At 41.8% G+C, this 27,869-nt stretch overlaps 2 protein-coding genes across 2 annotated transcripts; one reads left to right on the top strand and one right to left on the bottom strand.

Annotated features, from left to right (window-relative positions):
- Positions 1-847: 847 nt before the first annotated feature.
- LOC6585498 (putative uncharacterized protein DDB_G0277255) lies at positions 848-25,539 on the bottom strand. The gene is made up of 7 exons (XM_032732809.2): positions 24,937-25,539; positions 9,488-9,855; positions 9,214-9,347; positions 7,660-8,470; positions 6,427-6,735; positions 2,797-3,048; positions 848-1,457 (listed from the first exon to the last, which is right to left on the bottom strand). The coding sequence occupies exons 2-7, from the start codon at positions 9,812-9,814 to the stop codon at positions 927-929; spliced, it is 2,364 nt and encodes a 787-aa protein (XP_032588700.1). The 5' UTR covers positions 9,815-9,855; positions 24,937-25,539; the 3' UTR covers positions 848-926.
- A 428-nt stretch (positions 25,540-25,967) lies between these two features.
- On the top strand, positions 25,968-27,248 carry LOC6585499 (2-methoxy-6-polyprenyl-1,4-benzoquinol methylase, mitochondrial). Its single transcript, XM_002011091.4, has 3 exons — positions 25,968-26,262; positions 26,324-26,742; positions 26,812-27,248. The coding sequence occupies exons 1-3, from the start codon at positions 26,094-26,096 to the stop codon at positions 27,112-27,114; spliced, it is 891 nt and encodes a 296-aa protein (XP_002011127.1). The 5' UTR covers positions 25,968-26,093; the 3' UTR covers positions 27,115-27,248.
- Positions 27,249-27,869: the final 621 nt, after the last annotated feature.

Raw genomic sequence — 27,869 nt, 5'->3', positions numbered from 1 at the left:
ACACCTAGGGCGACAGGCAGACAGTAAGTATGGTTGTCTCTGTCACACTCATTGCTGGCCGTTCTCAACAGAATTTGCATTTTGTTTTGGCCAACTACCGTTACTTTGCGCACAGCTTTGCAAGGATAGCACGTGACGTACGCCCAGAGAGTGACGTCACACATGTACGTCACATGAGTTGTATACACATATGTGAATCAAATGCAAGTATGTCAAGCATGTGTGTATATATAAATATATATATTATTATGATTGCAATTGTAGTTAATCTTAAGCGAGTTAATTCAGCTGGCGGCGCATGCCTGTGTTAGTGTGACGTCACATTCGCATGCGCTCGCGATTCTGGGCGAGAGCGAACAACAGCTAACTGTTAAGTGTTAACAGCACTGTTAAATGTAGTTTCAGCGGCCGCCTAAAAGTCTGCAATGATATTTTCTTTCACTGTTGGCGCCAAATTCAAATCGTCCGCGCACATCGCAATTAATTGAAGTGCCCAATCGAATAGATAAAAACCAAAACAAAATCAGCTCAGCTAAAAAAAGGTATATGACAATCTTTTGCCTTTTGGGCTTGTCTAATAACAATTTGAAGAGCTGACGCAAGCAGCTAAATATTTTCACAGCTTATCAAAGAGTTTTTGCTTTTTTTTTTTTGTCTGTTTGCTTTCGGCTTTTATTACAAATCGTTATATATAGTATATAGTTTAAGTATAGTAATTACGTACATTAATCAATAGCAGCTAAACATTTAATTGTTAAATAATAACAACTATTCAACAAAATATGTAAAAAAAAAAAAAATATATGTATATATAAAATATATTAAAAAAAATATTTTTATAAATTCTATTTTTTTTTTTTTTTTTGCTTTTGTACTACGTCTGCTTAAAACATATTGCACAAATGTTTTTATTTTTCGATATTTTATTAGTTGCCAAATTTAATAGATTTTTCTGGCTGTTGCTGCTGCTGCTGCTGGCGACTGTTGCTGCTGCTGCTGCTGTTGCCGTTGCTGGTGCTGAAGCTGTTGCTGCTGCGATTGCCATTCTTGAGTATGCCATTCGTTTGAGCGCTGCCAGCGTTTGTGCTGCGCAACATCTCCCGCTTGCTGCGCTGCTCCCCGCTGTACTCACCAATCGTCACCGTGCCCAGCCGCAGCGTGCGTCGCTGCTGCGTCCCATTTGCTGGCGCTGCCGTTGCTGCATCGTAGTCGGGCTGCGGCATTGCTGGCGCACGCATCTGGACGTTGGGGCTGCGCACGGGCGACAGAGGCGACGCCGATGCAAATGCTGATGCTGACGCTGAGCTCAGCGGCTTGCTGCGAGCGGAGAGCGGCTGTCCATTCCCATTCCCATTGCTGTTGCCGCTGCCGTTGGGTATGCTCAGCTTGAGCTGTGCGGGCGGCTGTGGTGGCGGCGTCTGTTGCTGCTTCTGCTGTGGATTGGCAAACTGAGGTGGCTGCAGAGATAGAGAGAGAGAGCGAGAGGGGGGTATGGCATGAGTGACTGGCTAGATAAGTTTTGATAAGTTTTTTATATAAATCAACTTGCGAGCGTGGCAAGAAAATGAAATAAAGAAGAAAGAAGCAGAAGCTATCTAAAACAACTAAGAATGCTGCAATCGGGCATAGTCGACTGCGCAATGCTCGCTCATGCAGCTAAATTTAGATATTCCACATAATTGTTCTACTCGTTTGAATTGCTTAAAGTGTAACAGAGCTTAAAGTGAGCTTAAATTTTAAAGTCTTTCCCATACTGAAAGCTCTCAATGTGCTAAATTATTGGATATACAAATGGAAAAAGACTCGTGAATAGTTGAAGCATTCAAGCTAAGCAATTGAATAGTCTAAAGACTTAGTTTTCGATAAGCAAAAGCTTTCTTGATTTATTATGAATTCCAGCTTAACGAAAGTTCATTTAGGCTTAATGCTAAACTAGCAAAGCTCACTGTAAGCACATTTGCTTAACCTTTACTCAAATTAGCTGTAATTATATTCAAGTTAATTCGAGTTTAACTAAGCTCGTCAAAAGCTGAATGCGCTTTATAGACCTGCAATTAGCTTCAGCTTGGTCCAAGCTTATTGAAACTCGACTCAAATTCGCAGTGACTCAATGAGTTTCTAGCTCTCTCAAAATATGCATAAAATAATTACTAAAGCTCCTTTAAGCTCAATATAAGCCTAACGGCAGATCATTCAAGCTCCTCAAAACTCAACGAAAGCTAGTTGAATATATTTTATACATGTAATAATGGAGTGGTAGCGCTTTTTAGCTGAACGTAAGCTGATAGAAACTTGACAGAAATTATTTGTAAAGCTCATTAAATAGCTTTAAAAAAAAAAAAACATCATATAGTCGAGTCTGTGTAATTCGAAATGACAAGGGAATCAGTTTTTTTTTCAGATTTACACAGCAACTCAAATTATCGAGAACGAATTTCATTCAAGGGAATAAAAAGAATTATTTTCGATTTAACGTGGTTTTCGATTAAGTGGAGTAAAAATTATCGAGACTCGACTGTTCCCTGATTTCCCAATTCTAATAGGTGCAGAGTATATAAGACTAAGGACTTGCAAAGAGAGGCCCAACAAAAGCTAATTCAAGTCGCCGAACTATCAGCAAGCACTCGACGCAAGCGCATTAAAGCTCATCAAAAAGCTCGTGTGATATATTCAGCTCAATTAGTCGATTGGATGCATACAGCAAATTGATATCATTTGGAGATCGTGCAATTAGAGTCTGATCAATTTTCAGCTCTAATTGGCAGCTGTTTGCAATTTCGTTTTCAATCCACTTACCGGCGGTGGCAATTCCGGCGTTCCATTCACATTGCTGTTGTTGTTGTTGTTACCATTGAGCAGCAACATGCGATTGCTTCCGTTGTTGGCAGTATTGCTGGTGTTGCTGCTGCTGTTGCTGTTGCTGCTATAGTTTCTGTTGTTGCTGTTATTGTTGCTGTTGCTGTTACTGTTACTGTTGTTGTTGTTGTTGTTGCGATAGCAGCTATCATCGGGCATAATCGAAGTGCGTTTCAGCGTCTCGCCGCGCTCCTGCAAAATATTTAATGAGCCAACATAAAGTAAGCGACAAATGAGTAACGAAAATAACAAATCAGATTTTAATGAAATGCGATTGATTGATTGTTTGATTGATTGCCCAATTAATTGATTTTTGGTTTCAGTTGCTGAAGCGCTACCTCGTAGGTGGACATTATGACCAGCGGCCGGCCCATGGAGACGGGACGCATGGTGGGCATCTCGCTGGCACGCCCACTGTCGCCGCTGCTGCTGCCGCCCCCTTTTTTGGTACGTAGCAAACTCATTTGAAAACTTTAGAAGTTCTAGCTGTTCGTTGTTGTTGTTGTTCTTGTTGTTGTTCCCTTGTTGCACCGTTGTTGACGCTCGCCAATCGCTCGCTCGACTGGAGCTGAAACAGTTCGAACAGAGCAATAGCAGCGCGTCGCGATTTGCTCACCTGTCGCCGCAGCGCCATGAGATAAGATAACGGACAGAGCGACAGAGCGAGAGAGCGAGAGAGACGTGCACCTGCCCTCTGCTTGCCGATGGGATGACTCATGGGCAGTGGTGCGGGTGGTGCGGCTGCTGACAGCCGACGGCTATTGTTGCAATTAGATAAACACAAAAAAAAAAAAAAAAAAAACAAAAAAATACTGCTGCCCAAAAAAGGGAAAGCCAACTAATTGCATAACGCAAGCGAAGCTCATTTTATTTATTTATTTATTATTTATTTATTTTTTTTTTCATTTTTACAGTACTTTGAAGAAGAATACACAAAAGTCACCGGTGACACAAGGTCAACAAAATAAACACCTCAACAGACGCCACGAGTGTATATGTATGTATGTGTGTGTGTGCCTATACAATTTGTCAAATATTTAACTGATTAGCCTATTGCTTAGCCATTGCTAGGGCAGCTTGTGCAATTGCAAGTTAGAGCGCCGCCATAGGGCATACACGACTGACACATACCAAGGCAAGGCCACACCAACTGCTGTCATTCATGTTATAGCTGATTTCAAAAGATATCTTTCCCTCTCCTTTTCTTTATATATATACCTCTCTCTCTCTCTTTCTCTCTCTCTCTCTCTTCCTCTCTCTCTCTTCCTCTCTCTCTCTTCCTCTCTCTCTCTTCCTCTCTCTCTCTTCCTCTCTCTCTCTTTCTCTCTCTCTCTCTCTGTCTCTCTCTATGTGCACCTTAATGATACGGATGTAGAGAGGGTATGCCAAAATGCAGAATATGATTCTACACTCAAAACGCATCTGACATATGCTAAAAGTAACAATATTTTGTTTATCGATTTTTATCGATTGTATGCAAATTAAAAAATTTGATCGATTTTGATGAATGAAACTGGTTCTATATAATGTTTATAGACAAACTAGTCATTTGAACATGATCAACAAGCATATTACTAGAATGGATAACTATATAACAGTAGTTGCCTTGAGTTATCGATAATTTGTGGCTATTGATTAAGTGAATTAGATGCTTGTAAGTTGTAATTTTGTTATCGATATTAATCGGTTTTATCAACATGAACAAGTCATATATTACGATTTAAGGACTTGAGGGTTCTGGTTTAGGTTTGAGTTCTATAAGTACTATAAGCTCTTTAAAACTCTATACTCTCCCAAAAATATGCATATACATATATACACATAAATACAATCTTATCTATATCTCTTTCTCTCGCTCTGTCCCTTTCTCTGCTTCTCTCACTGTTTTTCTCTCTCTCCCTCTCTCGCATTTTCTATCTGGATATACGTGACAAACAACTTGTGCATCAAGATCTAATATCTCTGGATCTATATTACTTGCAGTTGGTTAATTAATTATAGTGGCTCTCTCTCTATCTCGCTCTATCTCTTTCGCTCTCTCTTTAATCTTCCAAGAGATAAGATTAGCTCAGGTCAAAATATTTGCACAAATGCATAGACTCAGCCGAACGCCACCCTCGCTAGTGTATCCATCCATCTATCTGTCTGTCTATCTAGTGAAATAGTCTAGATTAGATGTAGATTATTATTTTTCACTAGAAAAATGCAGCTTTCATTGCGATTAGCTTGGGGTAAAAGTCAATAGCGAACTCCGTTAAGCCTATCTATATTGTTTTAATACTCGCACGCCACGTCAACAGAGAGAGTCTTATCATTCGGTGCAGTCTTGATGATATCCTCGCATTGAGTGTTCACTGGGCATTTGGCAAATCAGAATTCGCTCTATCTTTTCTATATTATTCGATTGCGATTGAAGCTAGAAAATCGGAAATGTATATCTCGCGCAATTTTATAGCCGGATAGCAAAAATGTGATAGCTCAGTTACGTAAGCATTTATCTATAGATAAGCCAGACACGATATATGTATATATACGCCTATTATGGTTGTGGCCAATCGAATGGGGTTAACAATAATATTTTGCACATTTATAGAGCTGAAATTTGAAAGCTATTCAGTTGGTTTTCTGTTGATATGATCGTTAGATGAAGGAAGAACAAAAAAGTATTCAGAAAAGTATTGCTCTAGCTCCTAGAGTGGTTTTTGGCATTTCCTTTACTTCTAGAAAGTATACCAAATATATGTATATATCTATGTATATATCTATAAGTTATATGCTCTCAATCAGTTGAATATCTGGTAGTTCGTATGAGCTGGCGCATTGTGCCTCTTCTCTAGAGAGCCTGTGATGGACAATTTTAGATCAGCTACTAATCAAGATTTTATTTAGCTTAGTCCCTTCTTCTACTCTCTTTTGTTACGTGTATTTGTAACAGGCACATATATCAATAGGTTTGCCATAGGAATAGCTGAGATATTTGCTGGTTCTCTTTTCAATGTGTTTACTGTACCTAGATGACCTCAATTTAGTTTAACTATTTTATACGTTTGCTCTACTAATCACTGAGCTTATTTGGTAGCAATCCTTTGGCTTTCCTTTCTCTATCTTTTTCTTTGATCTCTCTCTCTTTCTCTTTCTTTCTTTCTTTGTTTGCCTTCTACATATTGGTATCTCTCTCTCCCTCTCTCTGTTGTTGCCTTAGACACTGGCTGTTGTGCCCTCATTCACTTGACTTCACTCAAGTGGCTAACAAATACTTCACATGGCTAACAATCAGCAGCTGGAATAGCAGCACCAGCAGCAACTGCAACAACAACAACAACAATAACAACAACTACTACTTACGCTAACTATAATCACCTATACACAATCAACAGCAAGTGCCGTCCGCAGCTCTCTTGACCTTTGCAAGTGGCCATTGTTGTTGCTGGTTTGCCTTTGTGTGTTGCAACTAGCAGCAGCAGCAACAGCAGCAGCAACAGCAACAGCAACAGCAACAGCAACAACAACTAGCCACTAGCAACAACTATTATTATTTTACTTTATTTTTTATTTTTTTGGCCAGCTCACCTTGTGCTCGCTCTCATGGAACCCGTTCCGAAACATGCGCTGATGCGCGCGCTTAAACTCATCCATCAGCGCCGTGTGCTGATCGCCAGTTGCAGTTGCTGCACCACCGGCGCCACCACCCGCACCTCCGCTGGCTGCACCGCTCGCTGCATTGCGTTCGCGTTTGTGCGACACTTGTGCAATGCTGCGGCTGCTGCCAGCGCCATTGTGTGGTCGATCTTCAGTGCGCTGATCGCGATCTCTGGGCCTATCGCGATCGCGACTCAATTGGCTGCTCCGCTGCCCCACCACCAGCTGCTGTTGTTGTTTCTGGAAAGAGAGAGTGAGAGTGGGAGTGAGAGAGATAGTGAGCGAGAAAAGGAAAGGGATCATGCTCGATTAGCTGCTGCGCTGTAACTCGATTTTACTCTGCAAATTTCAGTTTTTTATTTTTTAATTTAACTAACTTATGGAATTATATTTTATGTATAATATAATAATTTAATAATAAAATGAGGAAGAATCTCTATGGAATATGCCACCTTATGACTATCGATATTTATCGATTCTTGTAAAAATGGAAAATAATTCATTTGCTGTGATACAAACATACAGAAATACTAAATACTAAATAAAAATTACGATAAATCGAAAAAATATATCTCCTTGAAAGAAACTCGTTCCTAATAAATATCGATCATTTTAATTTCTCTATAAATCGAGAAAAAAAACGGATTTTTAATTATCAGGATACTACTGGATACATATGACGAGTATACTGACGTACTTGACAAATTTTGCGGCCTAAGACGTACTCGGGGCTATCGATGTTTATCGATTTGTTGAGGTTAAGACTGATCGATACATATCGTTGATATAGCTGGTAGCTATGGAACAAGACTAAGCAAAGCCAACAGAACAATAAGCTTTTAGCTTATAGAGAGGAAGACAGCCAATCGATTGACCGTTTCACGCAAACGATAAGCATATCGATATATTTATATTTATGTTATCGAAATGCAAAGGTAATGCCCAAGCATTATCCACTAAGCCTTAAGGAACATGAGTTGAAGACAAAAATGTATACTTCCTAAATACAGCTGATTACAGGGTATATATTGAGCGCATACCAAACAATTTAGAGAAAGCACATTGCATAGGTCTTTGAGCTAAAAACTGTCGTGCTCTCCCATCTATATACACTTTGCAATCCTTTACAGGGTATACTGCCGCACATCAGCTCTGCTGCTTTACCTCTTTGCGCTTCTTGAGCTCCTCGGTTATGGCACTGGAGAGACTGCTGCCAGCACTGCTGCTGCTTGGCGCCGGCGCTGCTGCCGCTGTTCCCGCTGCCCCCGCTGCAGCTGGCGGCGGTGGTGTGGGTGCAGCCACCGAGCAGCTGCGTCGCATTGTGGTGCTGCGGCTGACCGACAGCTGTTCCAGAGTTTGCTCGTGCTCACGCTGAGTGCCGCAGGCATTGGCTATGTAGGTGCTGTTGATGGAGGTGCCGTTCTCGGTCAGCTTGATGATGGTCTTGTTCACTTGCTTGTGCTGCACCGCCGCACCACCCGCCTGGGTGGGCTCCTCGCGCACGGCCGTCAACCGCTTGGACTTGGCGTCCGCCCAGCACGGACTCTGGTCGCCAGTGACGGAGCTCGCCGAGCTATTGTAGCCGCTGGACTCGCCGGGAAACAGATCGCAGCCGGCGGCGGTGCGCACCACCATGTCCAGCTTGCTGGAGCCCTTCATGACGGCAACGGCCTCGCTGAAGAGCACGTCCGAGAAGTCGATGCTGTTCACGCTGAGTATCTGATCGCCCGGCCGCAGACCCGCCTCCCGGGCCACGCTGCGCTCCTTGGTGAACTGCACGAAGATGCCCGGCTTCCATTCGGGCCCCTTGCATATGCCCAGGCCCAGCTTGGTGCGCGGCGCCACATGCAGCACCACGTTGATGTCCCGGCTGGCCGTGCGTCGATCCGTCGTCGCCTTGAACGAGCTCTCCGAGGGCGTTCCACTCACACTGGGCAGCTTGACCACGCTCCAGGACAGACGCTCATCCGGCTGGCTGCAAATATCGAGATGTGCTTATCAATCAAGACTCAATCAGCGTGTATAATTATGCAATCTGCTCTATAGATTGTGACTTGCGTCAATCATGGGATGTGGCTAGAGAGACATGTCAATCAATCATACACTGCAGGCGAATCAATCAGGCATTCTATTTCAATCGGAAGCTATCAGTCAGAATATCAATCATCTTATGCATCAATCAGACCTGACTGAAATTATCTAACAAACAGTCAGATGATAAATTCTATACTAAAAATTAATCACTGTCAATCATAGAATCAATCACAGCGTTAAATTCAACCAAGATTGATTGAATTGAAGGGCAGAACATAATTTAATTTAATACCAAACGCAAGTTATGATTAAACTCTATCATTTATGAATATAAACTAAACAGTCAATCATCATCAATCAAATTTGTGCTTCAAATGGGAACTGGATTCAATCCACTCTGTGCTAAGATTGCGCTCAATTTAAGCTATTTGATTGAAGTAGTTCCCAGAGTCAACCTGAAAGCAGTCAATCATCTTCATCAATCATTGTGTGCTAGCATTTTGATCAGTTTTCAAAATATAATCAATCAAAATTGCTGGAAAATAAAATTAAAACAATCAACTTCTAACTTACTCAGCTTAAAGCAATCAATCAAACTCATCTACCATCAACCATCAATCAATCAATTAGCCCGCATTGTCATGTTCAATTGAATCAGTCTCTAATGATTGGATGCACACTTACTCCTTGACTGGCAGCATGCCCACGCCTCGCACCTTGAGCGTGACTCGATCCTGGCTGGCCACCAGCTGGATGAACTCCTTGTGCACCGCATCCTCCAGTCGATAGCCATTGATGCGCAAGATCTGGTCGCCAATCTGTGAATCGAATGGGAGTTAGGGAAAGTCACGCTTAACGCCGAATCGAAACGAAGTTCGCTCAACTGGGTGGTGCAGTCACGTAATTGGCATAATGTGCGCTGCGTGACTGACCCACATTCTTGGGCTGATCCACTTACGCGCAGGCCCTTCAGCTGCGCCTCGCCGCCGTGCTCCACGTGCGAGACGAAGAACCCGATCCCATGCTCCTTGCCGCCGCGCACCGCAAAGCCGAATGCGGCGCTGCGCTCGGGCACCACCAGCAGCCGGCGCTGATGCGGCCGCACCAGCCGCACCACTCGCAAGCGTGTGCTGGCCGGCATGGCGCACCACGACGACGCCGCCGTTGTGGTCAGCGTCATCACATCGCTCGAGGCGCTGCTCGTCGTCGAGCCCTGCATGCTGCTGCTGCTGCAGTCGGTCGAGGCCGAGGCCGCGGCCGATGCTGGCGACATCATCATCATCATCTTCGCTGCTGGTATTGCTTCTGCTTCCGCCTCAGGCGCAGCTGCAAAGAGAAGGCGACAGAGAGAGTGTGAGTGAGAGCGAGAGAGAGAGAGAGAGAGTGTGTGTGTGTGTGAGAAAGGTGGCATGTGTACAAACGTGCGTTGCGTGTCAATTGAGGAGTGAAAGAATGTGCTTAAAGCAGAAGCGAGCTTCAATGGAGCTAAGCATACGGCATGAATCGACGCTTGAGATACCCTGTAAGACTAAGCGAAAGGGAGACTGAGACTGAGATGGAGATGAAGAGCGAGAGGGAGAGTGACAGACTAAGCGAAGGGGAGACTGAGATGGCGATCAAAAGAGAGAAAGACAGAGAGGGAGAATGACAGAATAAGCGAAAGGGAGACTGAGATGGAGATTAAGAGCAAGAGGGAGAGGGAGAGTGACAGACTAAGCGATAGGAACGCTGAGTTGGAGATTGAGAGAGGGAGGGGGAGAGTGACAAACTAAAATGGGAGGCTGAGACTGAAATGGCGATCAAGAGAGAGAAAGAGAGAGAGGGAGAGTGACAAACTAAGCAAAAGGAAGTCTGAGATGGGGATTAAGGGAGAGAGGGAGGGGGAGAGTGACAGACTAAACGAATGGGAGACTGAGACTGAGACGGAGATTTAGACAGAGAGAGAGAGAGAGAGAGAGAGAGAGAGAGAGAGAGAGAGAGAGAGAAGGAGAGTGACAGACCGAATAAGAGTGAAATAGCACGACCGATCACGCTCACATTACTTAATCAAGCGAGGGTAATCAAATCTCCCATAAGTATATTTCAGCAGCTGCTCGAGTTATCGATAACACACAGCTGTTGAAATAGGCAATTCGATTTGGCATTTGATTATGCATCGTCGAACGCTTTTCGAATGTGTGGATCTAATTAAAAATAGTTTCCGACACTGCGACACAGTTGTTGCGCCAAGCAACTGATGCAACGCGGCTGATTATGGGGGCAAAACGATAATCGATTGGTCGTTGCAATCAGTGGGGGAACAACCAACCTGGAAAGAGCATGAAATTGCAGTGATTCCTTACAAACTTAACCTTGAACTGAAAACAAACTTAGGCCAAGGCTGTCATTTGATCGAGCTAACCAGAAATAATGCACGCTATCAATCGATCTGCTTTCTTTTCAATATCTGTTTACATTACTCCTATGGCATCAGCTCCTATATCGTCCCTTTAAGTTGAAGCATATGGCTGAACGATAGCCAAAATTGCAGTCAAGTAGGCCTATTGAGTCGCGCATACCCTGCGACAACTCGAATGGGTATGTGCCCAAGATACATATATAGAAATAAAACTTGAACTTGCAATTGAATTTGGAAATTGGGTCGCACGCATCGAATGAGGCGACGCGTCAACGTTTGTGGTGGCTTTCACGCATCACATGGAGAAAAAGAGGGAGAGGCAGAGAGAGAGAGAGAAAGATAGAGGGAGAGAGAGAGACATACGTATAACAACTGTGACAGCAACAACTTGTTGTTGTTGTTTCGTCTACATGCTGCATAATTTCACTTTTCTTTCACGTAATTCTACGCTTCACTTGCAGCAAACAAACAACAACAACAACAACAACAACAATCAGCAACGACAACAACAAAGCATCGCCAATCGACAGCAAAACAAGTTGAAAATTATGGAAATTTATTATTGAAATTATGCCGTAGACAAATCTTGTTGTTGGGTCTGTTCAGTTTTTCCTCTACATTTTCAGTTTTTCATTTTTCGTGCTGGCTGGCTGGCTGGCTGGGTTGCTGCTGCTGTTCCATTCCCATTCGATCCATCAAAATGTTTTGTTGACTGCGATTTACAACGTATTTATTAACTGTTTATGCGGCTCTATAAATCATTTGTGCCCCGATCTTTACATAATGCCCAAATGGTAGCCTGGGCAACAAAGTTCAAGACACTCGACTCTCGACATCCGAACTGCGAACTGCGAACTGTGAGCAGAAAGCTGCGAGCTGCGAGCTGCCGCCATCTCGAAACGAAAGACTTAGGCAACAAACTAAAAGTTCGGGGGCAATCGACGAGGCGCCACCGGAATATGTTCATAAATATGTGGCGGTAAATTGTCTCGAGTTGCGTCCCATTTGATCGGCAATAGCGGAGCGAACGATATGCCAGACATTTCATTTTGCCAATTTCGAAATTGGGTTTTGTTTTTGTTTTTGTTTCTGGTTTGGTCTCGTTATGTTTTGGGGACAGCATTAAAAGAGATTTTACAGAGTTGATGTAAACAAAAATAGAGATTAATTATTGCGACAATGCTTGGAGTGCGTTTTACAAGCAGTTGCTTGAGGGGGGAACGGGGAGAGGGAGAGCGAGACGTGGCAGAAAAGAGAAGGAAGATATGTTTCACGCGTAAAACCTTTTTAATTCCATATTAAATGCCTTCATAGTGGGAAATCAGTTCCCTTTTAAGACTATGTTAAAGGAATGTTAATGTCATTTAGCACACTTTAAGCCTTAGTATAAGACAATGAGAGGTTTGAGCCTGCACAAAGCAGCTTCATAGCCAACTGAAATATACATTTGACAAGAGCTTGACAAGAGGTTCATCTGGAATGTGGAAAATGATGTCTTAGGTGACAATTGAATACAATCTATAATCGATAAACTATCAAAAGGTCAAGTATATAGTAAGTTTAGCTACTGAAAAGTGTCGATACGCAATTTGACATGAGCTTGACAGGAGGTTAAATCTGAAATATGTAAAATTTGTGTTTAAGCTGACAATTGAATATAATTTGTAATCGATAACCTATCGATAGGTCAAGCATGAAGCTGACATACACATTTAACATGAGCTTGACAAGTAGTTAATCTGGAATATGCAAAATATGTGTCTTAGCTGGCAGTTGAATATAATCTATAATCGATAACCTATCGATAGGCCAAGCGTGAAGTAAGTATAGTTTTACTCACAACTGCCATAAACATTTGACATGAGCTTGACAGGAGGTTAAATCTAAAATATGTAAAGCTTATGTCTTAGCTGACAATTGAATATAATATACAATTGATAACGTATCCATAGGTCAAGCATGAAGCTGACATACACATTTAACATGAGCTTGACAAATAGTTAAACTGGAATATGCAAAATATGAGCCTTAGCTGACAGTTGAATATAATCTATAATCGATAACCTATCCATAGGTCAAGCGTGAAGTATAGTTTTACTCACAACTGCCATTAACATTTGACATGAGCTTGACAGGAGCTTGAGCAAATGAGCACATGCAATTCAATTCGATTCGAGCGCTTGTCAGGCGAAATGTGAAACTTATTTCTTGTGCTACTCTTTGATTGGCATCTGTCGAGAGGCTGCCAGAGTCTGAGCAATAGATAGCTTATCGATAGCTTAATAATGGACTACCCCCAATGTCAAAGTCATCGAATTGATTGGTGCTGGAAAGCATGGCAAAGGCATGCGCGGCATTCCACTTTGACTTTGAGCGTCATTCGCCTTTCATCAGCAGCATCCGTTTGGCTGTCTCTCAATAGTCATTCACATCCGCTGTTGTTGTTGTTGTTGTTGTTGTTGTCGGCATCTCTGTTAGATCCACGCGTCCGCTGTCCATTGGAGTGTCGAGATTTTGTAGCGCTCTTGGCTAATCACGAGCTACCGCAATCGCAACCGCATTGAACATAATTATAATGATAATCGCTTAGCTCGAGAGCTGCGCAACAAATTATTTGGCAGTTACAATTACGGCCAAGAAAAGAAACAAGTGAAAGTCACGCGCGCTCGACTAGTAGATATCCTAGACGCTGTTGCCATCAATCTAGACTAGATGTAAAGTGAAGCTCAAGTCTTATGGAGGCACGACCGTACGGTAGCAAGAGCGTATGCACTCAGTCAAGTTCTCTTCGAGATCAACATCAAGATACGTGGACGTCTTCTTCTTCGATTAACGCAAGCCTCTTCCCAGTTCTTCCATTTCTAATGGGTATGGCAGCAATGAGACTTCCTACAGTTTACGCCCGCTGCCCACCATTCACACTCCCTCTATCTCTCTCACTTTCCCTCTCTCGCTCTCTCTTGCTATCTGGCAGGCGCTGGACAGGGGAAAGTCAAGCGCAGCGAGGCTTGGCTTGACGTTGGCCTTTCACCTGTCGCTGACCTCAAGCGGCGACTGTTTCTTGTTTACTTGGCAATTAGTTCTAAGCACTTGTTACTTCCGGCCACGCCCACTCGTTGACAATTGAAAATAAAATTGTAGCAACAATAACAATAACAACGATAATAACAACAACAACAACAACGGCAGCAACAATTGCTGCTGCTTTCTTGACCGACGCGTCGCATCGCATCGCATCGCATTGTTGTCATGGCTCTTGATTTTAATATACGTAAAGTCATGTTGAAATTTCCATAGAAGTCGTTAAAGCACTTTTTGAGGGCATAATCACAAATCGCTAGTGTAATGCACAGAGCAAGCAAGTCACTGGCTCTGATGCTAAATTGATATATAAATGTATTTCCCTGGTCAGCAACAATGGTATAGGTTTACTAATGTACCAAGAATTTCCTAAGATAACTTTAGATAACTCTAGCCGATTCAACAGGGCATACGTCTTGCCTCTATCAATGTTATTTTCCTCTTCTTGTTATACCCTGAACCCATTGAAAATGGGAAATCAGGGTATAATGGTTTTGTGAAAAGTATGTAACAGGCAGAAGGAATCATCGCAGACCCCATAAAGTATATATATTCTTGATCAGGACGACGAGCTGAGTCGATATAGCCCTGTCCGTCTGTCCGTCCGTCCGTCCGTCCGTCCGTCCGTCCGTCCGTCCGTCCGTCCGTCCGTATGAGCAAAAGGATCTCAGAAGTTATAAGAGCTAGAGAGCTGAAATTGGCATGCATACTCGTGTATATCATAGGCAGTACGAGTTTGCTTTATTTTTTCGATAACTCATCCGATAACTTTTTTATCGAGAATAATCGAAAAATCGACATTGTTTTTTCAGCCTAATTTGAGCACTTTTCAACCAGGAGACTTCAAATTTGCGATGTATATAGAGTTAATAGACACAAAGATTTTGTAATTTACAGATTTTGGATACCACGCCCCCTTCGCCCCCAATTTGTAAAAACCGCATTTCAAGTACTAGAGACTTGTGCTTTGGAATGTACACACATTTTAACTATATGAACACATTCTGAAAGTTTCATAAAGATACTCTTACTACAAGAGAAATTATTCAACTAATAAATTCTCATAATATTGCCCACATTGCAGCGCAGCCCAAGCGTAGCCGCTGCTTACTGCGCAGTTAGCAGAGCGCGTGCTTATAAGTGCATGTGTATGTATGAGTGCATAGAAGAAGTGCAGAATGATTAGAATATCAGCTTGGAGGGTTCAGGGTATCTCCCAGTCGAGCAGTCTCGACTGGAGCCTTCTTACTTGTTTTGGTGTTAACATTGTGTTACCAGGATACCACACTGTAAATATGTTTATATACAAATATTTATCAAGCAAGCTCTATCGTTCTCATATATCCCAGATCTATCAGAGGTACTATTGATTCTACACAAAGTTATTTCTATAAAATTAGATTGTTTCTATACTGTTGTTTATATACTGATCAAACTTTCTATTATGATCCGTAGTATAACTACGAATTACGGCTTATTATTCTTATACAGCTATTTCATGCTTAGAGTTAGCTTTGAACGTTATGAACACTTAATTTCCCTTTAAGATATCCTCAGCAAGGTTGTTATTCAGATTGTATTCCACAATTATTTTACTCCTATTATACTAGAGTTCTACTACTATTTATAGTAATGTTGTACTGTCATTCTACTATTCTACTACTAGTTATACTCTTGTATTGCTGTCATACAATTATTCTACTACTATCTTTACTAAAGTATTACTGTCATATTTATTTATATATACTATATTATTACTGTCATACTACTATTTATACCAATGTATTACTGACAAACTACTATTTATACTCCTGTATTATTGCCATACTACTATTCTACTATTTTTTATACTCCTGTGTTACTGACATACTACTATTCTACTACTATTTATACCAATGTACTGCTGTCATATTACTATTCTACTACTATTTATACCAATGTACTGCTGTCATATTACTATTCTACTACTATTTATAATAATGTATTATATTCATACTACTATCCTACTACTATATACACTAATGCTTTACTACTACTCTACTACTATTTATACTCTTGAATTAATGTATACTACTACTACTATTCTGCTACTCTTTATACTCTTGGATTACTCTCATACTACACATACTCACATACTACAATTTATGCTAATGTATTACTGTCATACTACTATTCTACTACTCCTACTACTACTACTACTCTACTACTACTAATTTGATATGCTTGCAAGCTTCTATATATAGAGAAGACTTCTACAATTCTTTCTACAGCTGCTCTTAGTATTTCTGCATCTTCTGTAAGCCTTTCGTAATTCAGAGCATTTCAAATTCGTTCTTTTCACACTCTTTTTCATTGCTTACAAAAAACATAAAATAAATTTCATTACAAGCAAAATTTGTTGCTGTTGTTGTTGTTTCAGGCTGTTGCGTGTGCTGCTCCTTCTGCTGCTGCTGCTGCGTGTTCTTCAGCTTCTTCTTTTAGCTTGTTTTACATCGTGTTTGCTTGTTGCTTGCTATTCGAAATATAAAATAAGAAGACGATAAACAACAACAACAACAACAACAACGACGACAACAACATGAGGCAGTTGTAATTATTTTTTGCCGGTTGTTTTTTGTTTTTGTGTAAATCGTGACTTTCTCTCATAATAATATATGTTTGTTGTTGTTGTTGTTGCTTCTGTTGCTTTAACTGTTGCAGCTCTCTCGCATGTCCAGCCTCCAATAAAAAAAGTGCTGCCCAAACCCAAGCTCCACTTAAACATTAATTATTTAGCAGCCATCACGTAGCACTCGACTAGTTCTCGTTGTTGTTGTTGTTGTGCGTGACAGCTCAGATTTTTAGGTTTCCAGCTTTTCAGCTGTTTATTTTTTTTTTTGTGCTTAAATATTTCGCAATAAACTCGCACGATTGATAGATTGAATGAACAAATTTCACTAGAAATGAGCTGTGCGTGCATTATCATAGAGCAGCCTCCGATCTAGCTGTGAATCTACTAAGCATAACATTTCCTTACAGCTGCTTAACAGTCGAAGATCTGATTACAGCAATGTTAAGTAGAGATTCTTGCGATGTGGAAACATTTAAGTAACAGCTGCCAATCGGCTCGAATTGTTAATGATGTGATTCAGATCTTGTCTTTGCAGCTGGTTCATTGAGCTCAGCTCTCGATTAACATTTGCTTAACAGTGCAGCACTGCAGAGCTGTTAAGTGAACATGATTGGTGTTTGCAATAGTTTGAGTGAATGAATTGTGTGAGTTCTAATACTCCTCTGCCTTGCTGTCTATCTGATTAGTCCCATTCATAATTAAATAAAATTTTAATTTTAATTTAATTTAAAGCAAAGAGTTTCCTAACAGTAGTATCATTACATTTTATTATAATTAACTGTGCAACATTTTCTAACAGTCTAACAAGCATTGGCAATTCTTTAGCCATAGGTCCCAAGCTACAATCTCCAACTCTTGCCCAGTCAAGATCTTAGATATGCACTCGATGTAAATAGAATCTTAATTAGTTATAAATATAGTCAATTCCTAATCCTATAACAATAATCGCTCACAAAAACATAAGATCTCGAATTTCCCTCTCAGATTGCTTAACAAACTCAAATGTTTATCTATATGAATCATATCTTTCCTATATACACTACAGATATATACTCTATATATAGCTCACGCACCGATCGTATCTCCTTGTCTGCTACGTCAACAGCAACAGCTGGAGCATACAAGTTAGTTTATTGCGTTTCATTTCTTATCTGCAAGCAGTTTTCAAGCCGAAGTAATTTCTGCAGCTAACGCCCGAGTCCAATTTGTAGCTGTTGCCACAAGTTGTGGCACGTGTGGCATGCAGCCAGCTGAAGGCAAGAATGCGCTGCGGCACAAATGACAAATGTGAAAAATTTCAAGTCGCGGCGCGATTGCCAATGGCTGTCACTGCCACAGCGTTCTCTGCCCACCGAGTCAAGGGCCAGGCAAGTTCGTTGCCTAAGTCTTTCGTTTTGTGAGCATGCGAATGACTTAAGAGAAACAACTAAAAGCGCTCAAGATGCGGGGAAGCACGACTAGAAGATACTGTGCGTGAGTAGACTCGGTATGGGTAAAATATACACTGCATGACTAGAGGATACTCTAGACGTGAGTGATATGCCCTGTACGACTAGCAGATACCCCGTATGGGTAGAGGATAGCCTCCATGATTCGAAGATACCCTGCACGAGCACACCTGTACTGAATGGCTACGAGCTACCCTGTATGAATGGCGAATGCACGAAATAATTGTATGACTAGAAGATACCCAGCATAAGTAGACGATAAGTCCTTATATGTGAGTTCAGGTGGACGGAGAAGCGAACGGACGGACACACCCGACTATATCGAATCAGCTTCTCAATCTGATCGAGAATAGACTTTTATGCCCTCTGGTATCAGCCTGCCTCTACACTACCTGCGTCACATACACTGTCTGTGAGCCAATATACCCCGCTCGGTCGTTCTGCAATGGGAACTGCCGGCGCGGCGCGCTGACAAAGGCAGCGAGTGCTTTAATTATGCGCATATATGTTTTAATTGCTCCGGCAGAAAGACAAGTAACTAAAAAATATTTACATGCGATTTTATTAGCTTTTATTTTAGCTGTTTTTTTGCTGCTGTTTTCCTTTTTTTTTTTTAGCTTTAGCTTTAGCTTTAGCTATTATTCAATGCGCATCATTTTAATATTTGATTTTGTGTCGTGAGAGACAAAAGAAATTGCCATAAATAAAAGAGAAATTTCGCGCAATTGTCGAATTACACACAGACAGCGACATGTGTTGTGCATGTGTGCATGTGTGTGTGCTGTTCGTTGTTTACTTAGCTGGGATGCGCACCTGCAGGCTTTTACTTCCGCTGCTGCATGCGGCCAATCAGGCAGACAAATAAACGCACGACTGGCCAACAACGTGACAAATTGTCGAATTTCCCACCCGACCCCTCTGCGGCCTGCTACCCCTACCAGCCGCCCGCTGCCCGCTGCCCGCTCTCCACACCCTTTTTTCCGTTTGGCCCACACACTCTCCTGGCCCGCAGCAGCCAAGCCAAGCATGTAGCATTTTTCTGGTGAAATTTATTTTATATTTACTTCTCGTTTGTTTTTGTTTTTTTTTTTTGGCAACTTATCGCCAATGTCAACGTGGGTTATGCCACCAGAGAAAGAGACAAGCGGACAGAGAGATGGCTTAGAGTAGGATGCTGGCTGCAGATGCTGCATTTGGCAAGGAAGCTAACTGGCTGACTGCTGCTGCTGTTGCTGCTGCTGCTGCTGCTGCCGGCAGCTCCTTTTAGGTGAAAGCTGTCTGCGACTTTTACCAGATATATATCTCCCCCTTCCCGCTCCCCTCCTTCCTACCTCTCTCTCTCGATATATATAAGTGTCTGTGGCAGCGTCTGGCAGGCATTGGCAGCAACATGTTGCATGCGGCTCATTTTAATTGCAGAACCATTGGCAGCATCTTGAAAGGATGCGCGCTTTCACCCACGACGCGAAGCGACGCCAATTGGCCTTATGCAACGAGTACGCAGAGAGCAGCAATAGCAACAGCAACTGTTGCTGCTGTTCCATTGCCACATATGAGCAACAGTTGCTGCAACCAGTGAAACGACAGCGGCAACAATTTTTGCGCTTCAAATCATACGACAATCAGCATAGCTGCGCGTCGGCGAGGGGGCGGGGCACGCCTTGTGAATAACCAGATATTTGTTACAATGGATTTGCGTGCAAATGTGAACAACAAAATGGAAACGTCTTCATCTGGCCGCGACGCGCTGTCTGCATAGATGCAAAGATGCTGCCTGGCCATTGCGTCAGCTGCACAGAGAGCGAGGCGGGAGGGGGAAGGGGCAAGAGCGTGAGAGAGAGAGAGGCATCGAGGTGTTGTGATGACTTAGTGGTTAGCCAGCCAGCCAGCCAGCCACCCACTCATTTGTGCAGCAAATACACTCAGCGAAAAGATGCTGGCTATAAAAGTTATGAATTCTAGGTAAACACTCAGCATAATTCCGAAGCGGGTATATAGGTTGCATAGATTGACAGCTAAGAAGCCTTATATATGCTAATGGCATGACCAGGCAAGAGCGAAGTTTGCTGCGATAATTATGTTGTTATCGATAACATCGATAATATTTGAGATATTCTATGATATTAAAATCTAAAAAACTTTTAAATTCTGTTTTTATTTTATACCACTTTTACTTATATAATTTGGGTTCCATTTTAATAAGAACTCAACAAAAATGATCTAAGTGTAAATTCTTAAAATCATTGATTTATGAATAATTGATACATTTGTAATGATTATAAATTCAGGTTACTATGGAAAGACTTTTTAAAAGTTCTTACAGAGTTCTTATGGAACACATTCATAAGGCATTTGCTAGTCAAACAAACCGTTAAAGTTCCATCTAACGAATGTGCGGCTTGTGAGAGGGAAATGTAGTTAGTAAATAAAAGTTCATGAATTTATATATTATATATATCTTTTTTTTTGTCAGTGTAGGTAAAAGGTAAATGCAGCAGCAGCAGCAGCAGAAGCAACAGCAGCAGCTGCTGATGCGATGCTATTGAACTTTTGCTATTTTGCCAAGATTCCCACACACCTGCAGCAGCAGCAGCAGCAGCAGCAACAACAATAACAACAACATCAACAACAACTGCCTCCCACTTGCAGCAGCGTGTGAAACGTTCGACGATGTTTTTGAGGCGTGACACGAAACTTTGTTTCAAGTACGTTTAGCTGCTGCTGCTGTTGTTGTTGTTGCGCCCTAATGCGATTGTCAGGGTAAATGACCGTACGCGCGAGCGACGCGGCAAAAATTGAATTGTTTTGCATAAATTGATGTTTGTTCGCCATCGTCATTGTTGTTGTTGTTGCTATCGTTGTTGCTGTTTTTAATTGAAGTGCGGCAAGTTTGTTGCCTAAGTCATTCGTTTGCCCACGCGCACAGCTGCCGCAGCAAACGGACGCGCCACAACAGCTGGCAAGCGTGCAGCTGCCCACAGCGACAACAACAACAACAACAATTACAAGCTGTCTACCCCACAAGACAAAACTGGCTTAACTGGGCGTGGCGTCTGATAAAGTTAGCTGCAACAACAACAACAAAAAGAGATCTACGCTTCTGTCAACTCGCCTGCCACACCGCCTCCCCCTCGGCTGCACAGCGAAAGTTGCAACAAGACTTTTCTGACTGCTCCTATTCCTCTCTCTCTCTCTCTCTATATATATATATATATATATATATGTATATATATCCCTCACTCTCTCTCTCTCTCTCGCACACACTCCATGTTCTGCATGCATTTGGCAAATGAAAAACAAAAGTTAAAACAGGTTAGAATATGAGATTTGCCACAATTTTTAGAGCCATATACACTGAGCGAAATTGATGTCGAAGAAAAGCTTGTAAATACATTTCGATAAACTAGATATACCAAAGACATAATTGCTAATAGGAAGACAAGCTGAATGGTAAATGATTTATCGAAGCTTTTAGCCTACACTGAACGAAATTTGGTAAAAGAACTAGAAAGAGTGAAACTTGTAGATGAAGACAAGTGTTTTTGCTTTTTTAGAATAAAACCAATACAAATCGGGAGTGTCCGACTATATACCGTCTATGCCGTGTAAGCTGTAAAGAGCCTTTGATGACCTCTTCATTTACTTTTTGTTCATACAGGCTAAGTGATCTCGAACATTCCTAATAAAGTTTTTAGTGGTAATATTCAAATGTAGGTTTATACCACAGTTCAAATCTTTAGTAATTGAAATGGAAATATTTGTGATCAATTATGAGGTCAAAATCCAGTTCTAGCCTTAATCTAAAATATTTATATATTATTTATATGAATTGCCCAGATACCGAACTGACAGTCTCTAGATTGGATGATATTCAAGTTATGCCTAAAAACCCAATAAGATCTATCTGGTTACTGATTAGATGAGTTATCGATAAATATCTATTAGGCGAGTGTTTTATGCATTAGACTAACATATACCTTTCCATTATCTAATCTCTAGTATTCATGAGATTATCAAGATGGTTAGGCAGATGCACACGGTTTGCCTATCCTAAGAGCATGCCTGAAATCCTACGCAGAGTTGTCTTTTATATCAAACTCCTCCATGATGGAGCAAGCTGAGTGATTCACAAAGCTCGTCTTCCCACTTGGTTGATGGGCTTGCCAACGCCTTCCACTGTCTGTTACACACAATATTGGCACAGCAACCAATATGCTCTATGCCACCCACTCTATATATTGACTCACATGAAATCAAAGAAATCTTTGAATACTTGCCCACACACTCGCACTAAAACTAGCATATCTGCTAGTCGGATACTTCCGACATAGACTGCCATATCTACTCATATATACATGAGGATATACACCTTATTATTCGCACAGCCAAACCTACTCAGACTAACCGTTATCAACGTTAGCTTCTCTGCCAGTCGGATATTCCCGACCCGTACACCCTTACCCACTATTTGCATGCACTTAGAGATACCCTTGCAAGGTATGCAACAGCAATTGAAATTGTTTGTTTGTCGGCTGCTTTTGTTGTTGTTGTTGCTGTTCTCGTTGTGGCAGCAGTTATTGTTGTTGTTGTTAAGTAAAAACTGGCTCGCTTGTTTGCCCGGCTGCAACAGTTGCTGCTGCGGCTGCTGCTGTTGCTTATCCTACAAATGCCAATCCGCAGCGCCAACCAGTCCCCAACTTCGTCCGTCCGTGCGTCCATCCGTCCAGACTGTTAGAAATGCCGTCCGAGGCGGCCAACTGGCTGGGCAACTGCAATTGGGATTGGGACTGGGACTGGGCCGCTGGGCGTTCAACTGGTTGCTGCTTTATTTCTTTATACACACACATACTCGTTCAGCAGGTGAGCAACGCGAGCATATTGGTTTTGTTGCATTTCCTGGAGTGCTCAAGCTGGTTAGCCATATTCGAGTTTTCAGCATCGTTTTGGGCAGTCTCAGACTTGTTTTCACAATAGAAGCTGACTATAGGCTGGACGTTGGCTAAAGACTAGGAGGATAAAGAATTGATAGACGTGCCAAGCTTATGAAGCCTTATACCATAGGGAGCTCTACATATCTTAGGGCGACTTCTGTTAGGTTAGACCTTCTCTATAGACTTAACCTTCGGGGCGTAGCAGTTCGAAAGAAAAACTTTGTTTATATTTATTTATATCATTCATTGTATATGTCTCCCACATCTGTAGAACAATCAGCAGCTCGTTTAAGATCTATCAAATAGAACTATTACCAATTTGAACGGGCATTATGCAGTCAGGTAAGTCAATTCAGTATCTGATTTTCATTTTCGCTGCCTTTTTGCCGGCAGTTTTTAATTACAAAAGGAGCCTTTTTATGGGGCCGCCTGCAACAGTAACTGCCACTGCAACAGCAACAGCGGCAGCAGCAGCAGCAACAACATTTTTTATAATTTCAATTTTGTGTATCTATGAGATACGATGCAACGTGAATTGGCATTTTGTATTATGCATTCTATACCCTGCATAACGTGGTAAAAATGGGGTAGCTGCTTGCTCAGTTGGGGCTTGAAGTCAGTTCCATTAGATTATATATGTTGCATATACATATGTAATAAATATGTTCACTATAGGGAATACCCACAGTACTCTGACTTGTGCCATGCCATGCATTAGTTAGACAAAGCTTTAATTAGTTTCTTAAGTGTGAAACCCTATCGTTTTCATATTCCCTTAGCAAGCCGTATATGGCAAATATTGCTAAGATTTCTTATTGGAATGGATATTCAGTCCTTATTGTCCTAACGATATGTGTTCATATAGGATAATTTTCATTATCAGGAAAGTTTCTCTTATTCGCTCTTTCCCAGCCTCAGCTCTATGGCTTACTGAACTGCCAGGCCATAGTAATTCCTTTAACTCTGATTTCACTTCTCAGATAAGCTCTATTATATATTATAGACTTTGAGGCCCACACAAAATTTTTCCATGCTCCTTTTCGCTATAAATCGAATTCACCCTATCTTCTTCTCCCTCATTTAAATATAATTTAATTACAGGGTATATATTAGGTTCAGCTTATGCATTCGGACCACTCGCAATATTTGTTTTATGCATTTTGCAATACTGCAAAATACCGCAATTTTCCGCAGTGTGACCAGAGCATCACAGCAGTAACTCCAACGCCTGGTAATTAAAATACAATTAACAAATTGATGATAATGATGATGGTCATAATGATGAAGCTGATCGTAATGAATGTTGATGTTGATGATGACGAGTGGCCAGGAAATGCAATTAACCGATTGGCCCACAAGTCACTAAACGCCATTCGAAAGTCTTTTGCCTCGCGCTTAACACTGATTGAATCTGTATGTGTGAGTGAGTGAGTGTATCTGTGTGTGTGTGCGCTGCTGAGTGCAATTGCATAAGCTTGTCTTTAACTCAGTCAGCCGCCAGGCGTTTCATGCCAAGCGCGCCATCAATCAGCCAATAACTCAATCATAATCAATTTGCCACGCATGAAAAGTGGGCAGCCTACAGGCGGTAGGCGTGGCGCAGAAGAACTTTCTAGTTGCTTGAACCCAATGTGGAGCAAATCATTAGACACGATGACAGTAGCAAAAAAAGGAAAATGAACAACAGAAAAAAGCCCAAATTATTTTGTATTTAATAAAGTTTTATAATTGAAGGCCGCACGCAACGGACGCGAAATTGGTGTCGCACCGTTAGGCGGCATAAGACATCCGCAGGCAAACGATCTGGCAACGCCATGGTTTAACAATAGCAAAACGTAAACAAACAAAGGCATCAAATTACAAGTGCTGTAAAATTAGCAAAGGGAGCTGTGTGTGTGTGTGTGTATGTTTGTGTTTTTTGCTTGTGTTTTTCTTTACCTCATTTGTGTGTGGGTCGCTTAGCAGAAGAAGAGAAGCACGCCCAACAACAACAACAACAATAGCCAAGCGCTACTGCAATTGGAGCGCAGCGAGCGACGCGCGAAATTCTCGAGTTGCAAAATGAAAACAAAAAAAAAATAAAAAGACTGTTGTTGTTGCTGTTGGTGTTGCTTTGTTTTGTTTCGTATTTGTAATTGTATTTGTTTTTTTTTTCGGCTTAATTCTGCTGCTGTTGCTGGCCAGTGCACTTTACACTTTTGTGGCTTGGCTCTTCAGGCTTCACTGAGTGCGCAGACACACAGGTGCATTTCGCTGCATAGCAACATATTTTGCGTTTTCGATTTCGATTTCGTTTCAATTTTTATTTACAGGAATAAAAAAATAAAACACTTTTTCAGCACATTTCACTCACAGAGAGGAGCACATTGAACCTTACGTTTCAAAAAAACAAACTAAATTTTTATTTTAGCGTACGTATGTTATTTGAACAGCCGGCGCGCGTACTTTAAGGCAGCAGAACACACAAACAAAATGTCGAAAGTAACAATCAAATAAATGCGTCGTCAACAACTCGAGCGCACGAAGATCAGCGACAAATTGAATGTTTAACTCAACAGTGTGACCTTGTTGTGCCATTTACAAAATACCATCCCGACTACTGAAATAATACTGGACAGTCATCAGCTTAGGCAACTATCGTCTTATCATATTCGTTTAGTTCGATATTATTTTGGTATTTTTCAGTGGAAATTCGCAATGACTCTAAAACTGTTATAGTAAATCAAGTTTGTGGATAGCATTAAGGTTGAATTTTATATTTCTATTATATATGTAGCACTTTTATTGAGTATATGTATAGATCAATTGCTGCAAGTTTAATGTGTATGATTTTAATTTGTATAGAAAACATTGATAGGTTTAAATTTTGAATATAGGAGACTTTCCGCGCAGTTGGTATTGTTTATGTTTATCGATAGTATCGATATTTATTCTTGTACTAATCGAATATATACAAGTGTGACAGACCACGGCAACAACAGCTGTTAGTTACCGCTGTTGTGCCACAATATTTTTTTTTTTTTGTATTTCATAATAATTTTGATATAGTATTTAGTTCGCTGTGCTAAATTAGCCTTAAGCTGTATTAAATAACAATGCAAACGACTCGCAATTTATGCAATCTGACCCGCTACATCCTGCGGCGCACAGTTGCGACAACTGCTAATGACACAACGGGCTCCGCTGGCGGCGGCGCCGGTGGCTCGGAGCAGACAACACATTTTGGCTACCAGACGGTCAAGGAGAGCGAAAAGGAGCGCAAGGGTAGGGGTAGCAAATATATATTTATCCATATGAAGTACACTTAACACCATAATTCGCATAGTACACGAGGTGTTTCAGCAGGTGGCCCAGTCGTATGATCTGATGAACGATGCCATGTCCATGGGCATCCATCGTGTGTGGAAGGACATTTTTGTGGAGCGCCTGGGACCGGAGCATGGTATGCGTCTGCTGGACATGGCCGGCGGCACGGGCGACATCAGTTTTCGTTATCTGAAATACTTGGCCAAGATGCCAAATCCAAAGCAGCGGGAAAGTCATGTAACTGTCTCCGACATCAATCAGCACATGTTGAATGTGGGCGAGGAGCGTGCCCGCCAGCTGGGCCTGACCGCTGATCGGCTGCCCAATGCCAGCATTGCTTGGCAGTGTGCCGACGCCGAGAAGCTGCCATTCAAGAGCGACACCTACACTGCCTACACGATTGCCTTTGGCATACGCAACTGCACGCACGTGGACAAGGTGAGCGAATAGAGCACAGATTAGATGGACTACGGCCAACTAACTCGCACTCTGTGCCGTCTCCTGTAGGTGCTCAGCGAAGCCTATCGCGTGCTGCAGCCTGGCGGGCGATTCATGTGCCTGGAGTTCAGCCACCTGACCAATGAGACAATGCAGTGGCTCTACGACCAATACTCCTTCCAGGTGATACCGCCCATGGGCCAGCTGCTGGCTGGGCAGTGGCATGCCTATCAATACCTCGTGGAGAGCATACGGCGCTTTCCTCGCCAAGATGAGTTCAAGAGCATGATCGAGCGGGCTGGCTTCTCCCACGTCTCCTACGAGAATCTAACCTTCGGCGTCGTTAGCATCCACTCGGGCTTCAAGCTGTAGGAAACTGTTGCTGCTCGCTGCTCGCTGCCCGCTCTCTACGTTCGGGCATGCCAAACACGTTCTCCACGCGCTTATTTTTATGGTTTCCTTAAATAATAATAATAAAAACAAAATGTATAAACCTTGTTAACATATAATATGTATGAATTTATTGTAAGCTCGTCCAGCTTGGGAAAGACCTTGACTGGGATTTTCCATTTTAGCTCGTTTCCAATCGTCGATTTTCCAAAAAGTGAAAATGTTGACTCTAATTGAAAGTTTATTTCAGATTCAGATATGTGTGTGTGCGAGTGTGCGTGTGTGTGTGTGTGTGTGTGATATAATGTCAAATGCCACGCCTTCATTATGAGCTGAGCTCGATCAAATTTAGTGCAAGTGAAATTTATGCGTGTGAATGTTGAATTTTAACTAAAGCAAAGCGAACAAAAAATAACTAAAGAAACAATAAAGTCAAAATCAAAATCGAATCAAGCTAATTAACAGTTCATCGAAGTACTTCAATTGCTATTTGTTTTCTTCTTCCTCCTGCCGTCTCGCATTTCGTTTGCATTTGCATTTGAAATTTGCTTTCGCCTCCTCAAACACAGCAAATTGGCAGCACTCTGCGCGGCTTGGATTGGCCCAGTTTCTGTTGGTCTGCCATCGATGGATGGGCTGCACTTTGTGATGTAACCGGGTCATAAAAGGCTTCGACATCGACATCGACATCGACATCGCCAAAGCCATCAAAATGGCCCAAAAATATTGAGTGAATA

The sequence above is a fragment of the Drosophila mojavensis genome, unplaced genomic scaffold (genome assembly GCF_018153725.1).
Source record: "Drosophila mojavensis isolate 15081-1352.22 unplaced genomic scaffold, ASM1815372v1 contig_136, whole genome shotgun sequence".
Classification (NCBI taxonomy): domain Eukaryota; kingdom Metazoa; phylum Arthropoda; class Insecta; order Diptera; family Drosophilidae; genus Drosophila; species Drosophila mojavensis.
This window is presented reverse-complemented; position numbering and strand designations above follow the sequence as displayed.

What these genes read in the sequence shown, in the direction of transcription:
- LOC6585498 (XM_032732809.2), bottom strand. Translation starts at nt 9,814, where the DNA reads ATGATGATGATGATGTCGCCAGCATCGGCCGCGGCCTCGGCCTCGACC. An exon ending in TCCATGAGAGCGAGCACAAG is followed by an intron (nt 3,049 to 6,426) that starts GTGAGCTGGCCA and finishes AATATTTTGCAG; the next exon opens with GAGCGCGGCGAGACGCTGAA. An exon ending in CGCCGGAATTGCCACCGCCG is followed by an intron (nt 1,458 to 2,796) that starts GTAAGTGGATTG and finishes CTATCTCTGCAG; the next exon opens with CCACCTCAGTTTGCCAATCC.
- LOC6585499 (XM_002011091.4), top strand. Translation starts at nt 26,094, where the DNA reads ATGCAAACGACTCGCAATTTATGCAATCTGACCCGCTACATCCTGCGG. An exon ending in GAGCGAAAAGGAGCGCAAGG is followed by an intron (nt 26,263 to 26,323) that starts GTAGGGGTAGCA and finishes TAATTCGCATAG; the next exon opens with TACACGAGGTGTTTCAGCAG. An exon ending in ACTGCACGCACGTGGACAAG is followed by an intron (nt 26,743 to 26,811) that starts GTGAGCGAATAG and finishes CGTCTCCTGTAG; the next exon opens with GTGCTCAGCGAAGCCTATCG.